The sequence below is a fragment of the Symphodus melops genome, assembly GCF_947650265.1.
Source record: "Symphodus melops genome assembly, chromosome: 1".
Lineage (NCBI taxonomy): Eukaryota > Metazoa > Chordata > Actinopteri > Labriformes > Labridae > Symphodus > Symphodus melops.
In genome coordinates this window covers 46,461,078-46,472,926 of record NC_136691.1, presented here as the reverse complement: position 1 = coordinate 46,472,926, position 11,849 = coordinate 46,461,078, and the positions used below count along the sequence as shown (strand labels likewise).

General features: G+C 36.9%; 1 protein-coding gene across 1 annotated transcript; it reads left to right on the top strand.

Moving 5' to 3' along the window:
• The first annotated feature begins 1,855 nt into the window (after positions 1-1,855).
• On the top strand, positions 1,856-10,400 carry ptgs1 (prostaglandin-endoperoxide synthase 1). Its single transcript, XM_079367350.1, has 11 exons — positions 1,856-2,153; positions 2,257-2,337; positions 4,025-4,141; positions 4,642-4,782; positions 5,014-5,157; positions 5,235-5,416; positions 5,544-5,627; positions 6,468-6,714; positions 7,239-7,525; positions 8,335-8,482; positions 9,827-10,400. Exons 1-11 carry the CDS (start codon positions 2,132-2,134, stop codon positions 10,174-10,176), a joined length of 1,803 nt encoding a protein of 600 aa, XP_079223476.1. The 5' UTR covers positions 1,856-2,131; the 3' UTR covers positions 10,177-10,400.
• The last annotated feature ends 1,449 nt before the right edge of the window (positions 10,401-11,849 follow it).

Genomic DNA, 11,849 nt, shown 5'->3' with positions numbered 1-11,849 from the left:
AGCCTCAGAGCTACAAACAAACAATAACATACTGATGTAAACTTGGCAGACAGTACAATATGTACCTAAAGGTTTCAGGGGGCTGATCTCCTACTGATATAAATGACCACACAGACTTTTTCCTCCATGAAGTTGTCAGGTTGTGAGAAAGAAAAATAACAGATGTCTTGTCTTTTGTTTCGCTGAGATACATCAGCTGCTGAAAATTATCTGAACATGTTTCAGTCAAGATTTGACTTATCTCCATGTGGACGTTTCAGACAAGCTTTGGTTCTTAAATTGCTACAGTCTGCAGAAAAGTACAGGCGGCGTTACTTCAGCACTCAACAATCTCCCACCGCTTCGACTCAGATTATGTCTCCAGGGAAGGTATGAATGATGAGAACTTGGCAACTTAGATTCATTGTTTTTTTTTAAATAGAAATTGTCTTTGTTTTTTTCGCCAGATTTTAAAAAATCATCAGATAAAATAGGAGCGCCACATTCTCTCTCTCTTTTTCTTGTACTGTGAACTGATGTCCATTGCCTTGTGTTTCCCATAAATAAAACGGAATAATAAAAAGAAGTAGAAATGTTCTGATTACTTTTAAAGAAACAGAAATGATGCACATACAAATACAAAACATTGAGAAACCCTTTACATTATTATTCCCATGATTATCTATAAGCATCAACAAAAATAAAAATTCTACTTTTCAAGTATATTGTGCAAAAATAAATTCAAGATGGCAAACAACAACAGCAGAAAGTGTTATGTTTGTCAGGATTTGCATTTTTTGCGAGATCAAATTTTTTATGTCCTTTTGGTTCTATCCTTAGTTTCTACACCCTCTGTATATATCGCACCTTTCTAGAACTGTTTGTGCTAATCTGTAACCTAATTGTAAGACAGTAATATAAGGATCCTAACTAAAGCATAAAGGTGTGTTCATTTCATTTAATTCGATGTTGATTTCACCTCTAATCATGTTTCATAATCTTATTTATGCTGCTGTCCGGCAATATTCCAAAGTATCTTTTTCTTCTTTACCCCATTGTCAACTTCCTCATTTGACAATTAACTTCTGTTAAGATTATCATGTCATGTCATTGAGGCAACAGTAGCTCTGTCTGTTGGGACTTGGGTTGGGTTCTAGTCTTGATGCATACCAAAATATGGAAGTTGGTCTGGTAGCTGAAGGGGTGCCCTTGAGCAAGGCATCGAACCCCCACCAGCTCAGGGGGCACTTCTAGTGGGGGCAGCCACAGCACTCTGACATCTCTCTATTAATGCTTGTCCACAAGTCCTGCTTGTGCTTGTGTGATTCAGGCTTGAATGTGTAAGAAGCACGTCTCTAAACTAACAGAGTGCGTACCTGAATATCCCCCTCTGGGATTAATAAATATGTGTGCAGATGTGAGGATTCTTGAAGCAGTGATGCTGTGACTGAGTCAGGTTGGCAGGGAAATGAGAGCACCATATTTTTACTTAAATATTAATAGAAAGAGGACAACAACATATTGCAGTGAGGTTCCACTCTTAGTTCAGATATTATAAGTGCTTGTTTTTATTGAGTTGGGTCAAAAAATATGAAACAGACATGTAAACATAAATGCAAATAGTCAAGCTTTTAAATTGACCTAAAAAACAAACAAGGAATCATCAATCAATTTCAAAATTTTTTTTTTTGAATAAGTGTGTGTCAATTGAATAAAACATATTACTGTAGTTAATTATTGCAACAAAGTGAGGATTTTACATTCATTTACCAGCAGATGGCGATAAAGCAATTTGAAATTCTCCTTGAGCATCACCCTGTTTCCTGTGTTTCCATTCACTGTCATCCTTTTACTCACACTAACAACAATAGTTATACTTGGAGCAACTGTTTGATTAAAATAAACATGCAGATTAATAAATTAATTTGAATATTTTTCTGAGGGAGAATTCCACGAAAGTTATGTGTTTAACAATGTGATCAGAGTTATTTAGTGCAAAATGCATTAGGCCTCCTTTAAGAATCCAAATAGAGGAAGTAGAGGAAACTGTGTGACCGCCCGTTCAACTCAGCTGCCTGATGATAAATAGACGGACCATATAAGACGGCTTAGTTATTTTTAAGGAGAGAGTGTTCAAAAGCTGTCTTACGATATGCATCGTGGAATCATGACAGGTGAGTCCTAACACTATTCACACTTTTTGACTATATCTGATGTTTTTAGGGCAGAATTTAATTTGTTTTCTAATTATTGTTTATATATATTTATTTTTTATAGAGTTTGGCCTCTTTTCTATATGGCTGTTCATCCACCTGTTGCTTCTGCAAAGCTCCCCCTGTGCGAGTGAGCCAAGTGTTGGTAAGAATGGTCTAAGTGCTAACTGATGCACTGAGATCTTTTTGATTAGTACTGAGTCAAATGACAGCATACTTTATGGTCATTCACTCTAAGTTCACTTTCTCTCTTTAAAGATTAAACTACTTTATCCAGCAATTGATTTGCATTGATAGATTATTCCACATCTTTAAATAAAGTTGTGTTGATAATAATAGAACAGCTGTATGTTTAAAAAAGTTGTAACTTTTACATTTAATGTAATTCACAGTATTTCACTACACATAAACATATATCACAGCAGTAAAATGACTTAAACACTAGGTTTTTTGTATGAACTAATGTGATAGCACTGCTGTAATAAATGTGAATTCTGATATGTAAAGTATATGTTTTAAAACTTAGTATGGCAATAATGCAATATATTATAAGAAATAGCACTTCTAGTCTTATAGATGATAGTCTTGTTGCCTTGACTCTATTTGGTGTTTGCTGTGAAGAAGATTATTGCTCTTTCACTGCTGCATAATCATATTAATGGTTTCATCAGCAGAAAAGACTGTTGTGAGTTCTTTTGTATTGGTTTTTATATCAATCTCAGAAATGTCATCTCAGTGTATTCAGGTTTGCCTGATGTAGGTCGAGTACTGAAACGCTGCAAATAAATGTACTTCTACGCATGTATCTTGTGAAATGGTTGTGCAAAGGTCTTTTTCTATTTCTCAGTATATTTAACATGGCAGAAGTGGAAATAACAAAAAAAACGTTCATTTAGCAAGCTAAGAGGAGAAAAATGAGCGACCATGTAAGAGGCAGGACAAGAGTAAATCATGGAGAAGCTTTTAATTGTTGGCAAGACGTAGAATTGCATTTGAAAGCTGAAGGGCACCTACTCACAACCAATTCTAATCTGAAGTTTCTCAAACTTTGTAAATCAAGTAAAAATGTTCCAGAAGATAAAGAAAGATATGAAAAGATGCTTACCTAAGTGACTGTTACATTTCCAGGAACAGAAAGGCCTCAGCTTTGAGCAGGTGGAGTCTTACCCACTGCAGAGTGAAAACTAGTATAAAGTTGTTCAAACAATAAGTAACATAATCAAACATATTGACTTTCCCTGAGTCCCAGTCTGTCCAAGCCTCTGCTCCGTGCTTGAGTAAGACTTGATAATAACACATCAGTAGTGTTTCAATAAACATGCATGCAACCTTGTTTATTACATAAAGTTATACTTATACCTTGTACATGCTTATCTATGCTCTTGTTTACAGCTTTTGAGAAAGAATAAGCTGCAGTGTGTCATTATCTCAGTGAACTTCTGCACAAAGACGGAGGGGACAGGAAGCCGTGGTAGAGGGTGTTAGAGGGTTGTAGATATGAGGTGGTGGGTGGGGTTTGTGTGAGGTAGCAGCAACGTTTTCCCCAAATAAATGTACTCTGAATAAATACATTTAATTGAGCAGTTGCTGTAAAGATACTGAACTTGTTTTTTCTTTTTGATCCACTTCTCACTCTCATACAGTTGCATACATTTATCTCTGGAAAAATGCACAATAAAAACATGTACATTGTATGGTTTTAAGTGTCAAGTTCAAATGAATGAGGACAAGTCATTACTCCAACTGTGACGTCAGCCATAGGATCTACTAGGGTATAGATTGTAATAATCCTTCGACCATACAAGTGATGATGATTGTTGTCATTGTTGCAGTGAATCCTTGTTGTTACTACCCGTGTCAGAACTCAGGAGTTTGTGTGAGATTTGGTACAGACGGCTTTGAATGTGACTGCACTCTCACTGGCTTCCATGGAGAAAACTGCACTGACCGTAAGTATGATCATTATTTTTATTATTATTACGATTATTTTCTTTTATTTTCTTTTGGGCTTTTATTTAGAGACGGGACAGTGGATAGAGTCAGAAATCGGGGAGTGAGAGAGAGAGGAATGACGTGGGAAATGAGCCACAGGTCAGATTTGAGCCCAGTCTGCCTGCTTGGAGAACTATAGCCTCTGTACATGAGGCATGTGCACAAGCATCTATGCTGCAGAAGCGTTAGTAATCCATATAGCCACTACCGTTATTTGTTAGCTAATCGTTAGTTTGTGAGATGTATTTTTCTTTTCAGAAAGTCAAAAGTTAAATGATCCATTTGTGGGCTCTAACCCTTAAGACAAAAAAAGTGTTATTTGGAGAAGTATACATACTATATACAAGGTTTCTTTTTTCATATTATCAGTTTACAGATGAGAAATAGGCATTGATACACATTTGTTCCAAAGGATCATATTTTCCAAAAATAATTTAATCTTTAACCTCTTGTGTAGCTGAGTTCTGGACCAGAGTTCATCTCTTACTGAAGCCCAGTCCTGGGGTCCTTCACTTTATCCTCACACACTTCTCGTGGATCTGGGACATCATCAACAATTCTTTTTTGAGAGACACATTGATGAGATTAGTGCTGACAAGTGAGTTTTTTTTTTTTTGCCTGTTCAGATGAACATACATTAATGCAAATAACTTTTAAGACTGTGCATGATCAGATCAGAGACTACCAAAGTCAATATCCGTGAATGAAATATATATAGCAAGTTACTCGAACTGAATACATGTTAACATTGTCTTTGCTAGTTTAAAAAAATAATCCTCAGTTTGTGAAATATAAATGTGTATTTAAATTGTAATATGTTCTTCCATAGTTAGAAGCAACCTTATCCCAAGCCCTCCGACCTACAATACGAAGTATGGATACCTCAGCTGGGAGTCCTACTACAACATCTCGTACTACACCCGGCTGCTCCCACCTGTACCTGAAGACTGCCCTCTACCAATGGGTACTAAAGGTGAGACCCACATGTAAACAGCTGCTCACAGCTGTGCTCCTCAGGGAATGTGTCTTGACTTGTATCTTTCTTTCCAGGTAAATCTGTTCTTCCTGATACCAAAGTTTTGGCTGAGAGGTTTTTTAGGAGAAAGAAATTTAGGCCAGACCCTCAGGGGACAAACCTGATGTTTGCCTTCATGGCCCAACATTTCACCCACCAATTTTTCAAGACAAATCAAGATGTTCCTGGGGGCTTCACCAAAGCTCTCGGACATGGGGTGAGACAGCATTCAGCTACTACAGGAAAGATTATTAAACAATGACAAAAGACAGGACAACAATAAAGCATGTCTGGAATTTGGGGTTGACTTGATTTTGACTTTGTATTTTCTCTAACTCATCCAGGTAGATGCCGGTAATATTTATGGCGACAACCTCGAGCGACAGCTTCAACTCCGCGTTCATAAAGATGGAAAGCTTAAATATCAGGTAATGGAGTAAGAGCTTAGTGTGATGGAAGGAAGGGTCTTTTACTAGAGCATAAGGAGATGATCAATATCACTCATGTCTCCATTGTAAAAATGTAGCTAGAGCCTTTTCCTTTTGATATTTTAAAGGTGCACTGTGTAGATTTGGTAGTGACATTTGGAAGTGAAACAGTGTCATGTTATATTTATAAACTAAATACATTAAAGCAAATAAATGTGAAATTGAAAGCAGATATGCTCTTTTTTTTTAAAGATTACACATCAGGTCAGTAAATTTCTTTAGATCATCCTCAAGCAAAGTGCCTTTTAATCAGAGCAAACTGAACCTCCCTAATAAGTATGACAACTGCTGGATAACAGCTCCGTTTAATCTCTGTCACTGTTATCTGAAAACATAGACCGCACGTTTCCGAGAAGTTAGAGTTGTACAGGATGTTTTTAGATTAACAAGAACTCTATTAAAGATTAACCGATTAATCTGTTAGATTTTTACATTGAGTGTAGTACTCACAAGATACGAGCACAACTAAGCCAGATTTAAGTTGATTTGAAAAGAGTAAAACAAATATGATTCTTTTGGAGTGCTGGTTTTTTTTTTGCTCAGTTGGGCAGGCAGCCCATGTACAGAGTTAATCCTCACAGTTTTTAATTCCTGATACTGATTGATACTGATACTGTTTGGTTCACGTCATCCCTAAGTCTCTCCCTCTCTCCTCATTTCCTGTCTCTCTAGCTTTCCTATCTCCAAATAAAGGCAACAGCTTGACATATAGTAATGCCAATAATAAAAAAATACATCCCTTGCCTGTAGATGACGTTTTCTGTTTTTTTTTGTTCACAGTTAGTGAAAGGTGAGATGTACCCCCCTACAGTCTCTGAGGTCCCTGTGCACATGGTGTATCCTAAAGTTTTCCCTCCTGAGCAGCGTCTTGCCATTGGTCAGGAGGTGTTTGGCATCCTGCCAGGCCTCACCATGTATGCTACAATATGGCTGAGGGAGCATAACAGAGTCTGTGACATCCTGAAGGCAGAGCATCCTACGTGGGACGATGAGCAGCTCTTCCAGACCACCAGACTCATCATCATTGGTGAGTGCATCAGAAGGCATTATGCTCTTGTTAAAAGTCCAATAACAATGCCAATACCAGAGACGGCAGTTGCTCATTTGGTACAGTCGTTATCCCTTAATCAGAAGGTTTAGGGTTCGATCCTCAGCTCTGATGAGCAACATTTCAACCAACTAAAGCTTTGGTGGTGAGAGGCAATGGGAGGAATAAATAATGTAGAACAATAGGAGTCTTTGGTTTAATCCCTATTCAAAATTCAGGGTTTTATAAAAATACTGTACAGTAGGGTGCTTTTATACAAATGATTAAAAAGGCACAAACTAAATGCTTATGGGTACCTAATAACAGATCCAACCCTGAGTTACAACAGAAAAATGAACAGATGCCGCAAGTTACCTAAAAAGACACAAAAAAAGAGTCTCAGGAAAGAGAAGGAAAAGATCATATTTAATCTACAGCACCTGCTGCTTGTGTTTGGGACACTAATGGCAAATGACAAAGCCTCAAACATAGGATGCTGAGTGAATCATTTTTTTTTATTACAGGAGAGATAATAAACATCATAATCGAGGAGTATGTTCAGCAGCTGAGCGGTTACCTGCTGAAGATGAAGTTTGACCCCACCCTGCTCTTCAACGCACAGTTCCAGTACAGCAACCGCATCGCTTTAGAGTTCTGTCACCTCTACCACTGGCACCCGCTAATGCCTGACAGCTTCATCATTGACGGAGATGAAATCCCATACTCCCGTTTTATTTACAACACCTCCATCCTCATGCACTACGGGGTTGAGAAACTGGTGGATTCTTTCTCTCGTCAGCCTGCAGGACAGGTATACTATACAGGATAATATAAGTTATCCAAATGACCCATAAAGAATTCATAGTACGTCCTAGTTTCTTTTTGTGATTTTAAAGAACCTATTGTTTTTTCTAGAACTGAAAAAAATAAACAGTTTGATATGGTTCAGAAACCTTAAAATTCACACACATTCAGAAACATGAATCATGTGCTATAATGATGAAACAGATGATAAAATTGTTCCGACCTCTTAGACGTACTTTTATCACAGTAAAGACATACAAACGTAGCTGGAGAGTAGTTACTTTGCAGAGATGTCATTCATCCCCAACGCTCTTGGTATCTGACAGATCAATCTTTTGTAGAAAGATCTCTCAAATAGACCACAGTGATGTTGCAATGTTTGACTAGTCACGCATTTAAAACCACCAAAACACTGCACGTCATCTATGTTAAAGCAGACTTCCTTTCACATTCTCTTCCTCGAATCAAACGAGAGATGACATTGTCACTCGTGTTCTGCAGCTTTATTTGCAATCAAGACAAAAGATGCTGATCACTGAGTGTGGTCGTGTGGTTACTTGCCATGCCTGGGAGAAAGTATTTCTAAACAGTTTCTGAGTCAGTATTTCGAGTTCACCATAGCACTGAGACTGCACTAATTGAAGTTACAAATGATCGACTTCCAGCTTTAGACCACGGGACTTCTCTTTGTGCTTGTCCTGTGAGATCTTAGTGCTGCATTTGACATCATCCACCATCACATCCTATTACAGAGACCAGAACAATTACTTGTCATTACATACACTGCTTTGTCGTGTGCGTGTGTGTGTGTTTCAGATCGGTGGAGGACAAAACTCTCATGAAGTTGTTCTCAAAGTGGCAGAAATGGTCATCAGAGAGTCCAGAGAAGCCCGCGTGCGGCCCTTTAATGAATACAGGAAAAAGTTTAACTTAAAGCCATACACCTCTTTTTATGAACTTACTGGTAAGCCTGATATTTTCTATCTTATTATGTAACTATGCCTTTATTGACACCTTCAACTCCTTCATTTTGACTTTAAATTATTTTAAACTGGATTAATGTCATAAATTGTATTTTCTCCATCAGCATTTTGAATTGTTTTTGTTTCCATAGGTTGTGTGTAAAGTGAAATCTAGAACAATAACACAAAAACATTATTTTGGACAGGGAAGACTATTGGTCTTGTTCACTTTCATTACACCAGCCTTAGTTCCTTCACATCATTGAAAAGGTTCAATAACTGAGCTATATGTTAGAATTAAAGACTGCAAAAAAAGTTATCTGTTAATAACAAGATTAAACAACATACATCATTTCATAGCAATATATTGAATTGTTTATAACTTTTATTTGAACATTAAAAAGTCACTATTCATATTTTTTCTCATATTGGTTCATCATTGCATCCATTTCTGCCCGGGTCATTGTAGCTGCTCAATAAGGTTGCATAAGTCTCTTTTTAACTACTTCCTAATAAAAGCTAACCACGGCATGCAGATGGCCGAGCTGTTAGGTCACAGGTTGTGTATGGAGACTGTAGTCCTCCAACAAACAGCCCAGGTTTACACATTTATAAGGCCAGGCTCCTTTCCTGCATGTCATTCCTAAATCGCTCCCTATATTTCTACTCTTTTCATTTTCCTATTGTATAAAAAATTAATTAAACCACTTCCAAGGGGAACTGATGCTATTGTGGTTTGCAGTTCATTGTAGCAAATGTTTCATATTATGTACAAATCCTGATTTTACAGAAGCAGTTGTAGCTCGGTGAGGTTGTAACCTCTTGCTGACATGCTACCATGTATGGTAACGTTTCAGTGCTCAGCATGTATGCCATAATATATAGTTAGTGTATGTTTATTTAGCTTGTTGTTCCTCATAATTTGTACATTGATTGATCAAGTGTTACTGCTTTTGATGTGCCAACATTTGGTAATTAACTCTCATACTTAATATGGGTGAGGCCAAATACACATGCCGTCCTTTTACATATTGGTTACAAAAAAGTCAAGGTTCACCAAAGTAAGATGGGACCATCCTCTGGGTATCATTATCATTGATACAACATTGTGGGGCAACCCATCCAGTCGTTGAAGTTGAAGTTGAAGTTGTGCGAGTGATAATCAAACCTATAACAGGTATATGAAGTTATTTAGCCAACTGTGATATAAGAATTGGTAAAGGAAACCCATCAGCTTGTGTCATTAGACCTGTACAGTATATGAATAATGACTGTGAGTAACTTCAGTTGGTAGTGACACATAACAAGTTAGCAATGAATAATTTCCATCCATTCTTTCCCTGCAGGTGAGACAGAAATGGCCAGAGAATTGGAGGAATTGTACGGTGACATAGATGCTTTGGAGCTATACACTGGCGTCCTGCTGGAGAAAACTCGTCCTGACGGCATATTTGGTGAGAGTATGGTAGAGATGGGTTCTCCCTTCTCTATGAAGGGCCTGATGGGAAATCCAATCTGCTCCCCTGAGTACTGGAAGCCCAGCACATTTGGAGGACAGACGGGCTTCAATATCGTCAAGAAGGCTACTTTGAAGAAACTTGTGTGCCTCAATACCAAGTGGTGTCCGTACGTGGACTTCCATGTGCCAAGAAATGAGGAGGAGGCAAAACCAAGAAAACCATCTGTTGAACTTTAATGATGTATCCCTTTATGAGCAGTTAAAAATTATAAAGCCTGAAGGTCTACCTACTAAAAATACCACTGACAAAAAGCATACTGTGATAAAACTGTAATAAAAGTATTCAGCAGGAACATTTTTGAGAGCTTACTGGGATTAATTTGTTCTTTTTTTGTTCTAATAATTTTATATTTGGAAATAACAGTTGTTACCATTCATGCCAATAAATCATCTTAAACTTGTGTTTGTGTTTTTTTTACTTTTCTTTTTAGAATTGGTACACATTCTTAACAAGATGTATCAAAGGAAACCTGGAAATTGGTATTAAACGTTTCAAGCTTTATATTAGATAGTATTACATAATTGTCAGTATTACTGGGGTTACTTGGTTTAAAAATGCTTACCGGTAGTTTTCTTTCGCTCTGCTAGTATCATTGCCAACTACTTTGAACAGCACTGAAATTTGTCATTACATTTTTTATAATTGTCTAATAAAATGTAATTACATATTCATGCTTCCAAAAAATAATTGTATTTGATCATTTTATTTAATGCATTTTTATTAGTAACTCCCCAATGGGTCAAAGTTTCCACTGTGAATTTACTGATTATTATGACCTGGATATTGGTATGAAATTAAAAAAAATTCTAAATAATAATAATGATAATAACTTTATCGACTGTACATAACACCGTTAAAAACACGGGTTTACAACGTGCATTACAATAATCAAAAACAAAAATAAAACAAACACAAAAACATAAACAACAGCAGGAACATGAAAAATGCGAAAAACTAAAACCCAACCGACCCAACCTGACCATTACAAGCACCATCATAAGAATCCAGGCAAAACAAGAACCCAACAACACAAGCTAAGACCAAGAGGAAAGAAGATTAAAAGGATTAAGAAACTAAATGAACTAGAAGCAAATAAAAAGATACCAGCAATAAGAAGATACAAGCAGTAAGAGAGATGGAAGCAAGAGAATTAATTACATATTTGGACACTAACATGGACACTTGTTGCCTGGTGAGATTTCTGCCGAACAACCTACAATCTACTGAAAACAAACACCACCAGTATCATAGGAATCTACTGTTTAATATCAGTACACCAATTTTAGAAAGCTTACATGCAAAGTGTTGTATTTCTTCTCAGCATCAGCACAAAGGGGGTACGTTGACGTTAGCATTTCCTGTAGCAGTGCACATAATAATTATTTATAGAGCACAATTGAAATCCAAAATAAAAAAAATCCTGCACAAAGGCAGCAAAATTAAAGTTGAAACATCATGAGCAAAAGCACGTCTACGTGTTTTTCTCCAGAGTTCTAGCTGAGGAAAGAACAGGATGCAGAAGTTGGTACACCACTTTGTATATGTGAGAAAAAGTGTTCACACTCTACAGTGGTTTCTCAGAATAAAGTAACTTCTGTTTTTTTAAGTCTGTGTACATTTAGAAGTGAAAACCAAAGCTTTACTAAAATGTGCATGACCCCAAAATGCTCTTGTCCTCATGCTACAGTAATTCATTGTACTACATTTTACCGTTTGTGATAATGGTAAAATGTGCAAAAAAAAAAAAAGTTAAAGCCAAGCATGTGACTCTGGTGTTCAACATGATTTTACTTTGGTTCAAAGGGAGCAAAAAAGACAACCTCAATATGTATAATACTTTAACTTACAT

Bases quoted from the DNA above. Each gene is read 5' to 3' on its own strand.
- ptgs1 (XM_079367350.1), top strand. From the start codon at position 2,132: ATGCATCGTGGAATCATGACAG. The intron at 2,338-4,024 runs GTAAGAATGGTC...TCATTGTTGCAG, and splicing joins TGCGAGTGAGCCAAGTGTTG to TGAATCCTTGTTGTTACTAC. The intron at 4,783-5,013 runs GTGAGTTTTTTT...GTTCTTCCATAG, and splicing joins GATGAGATTAGTGCTGACAA to TTAGAAGCAACCTTATCCCA.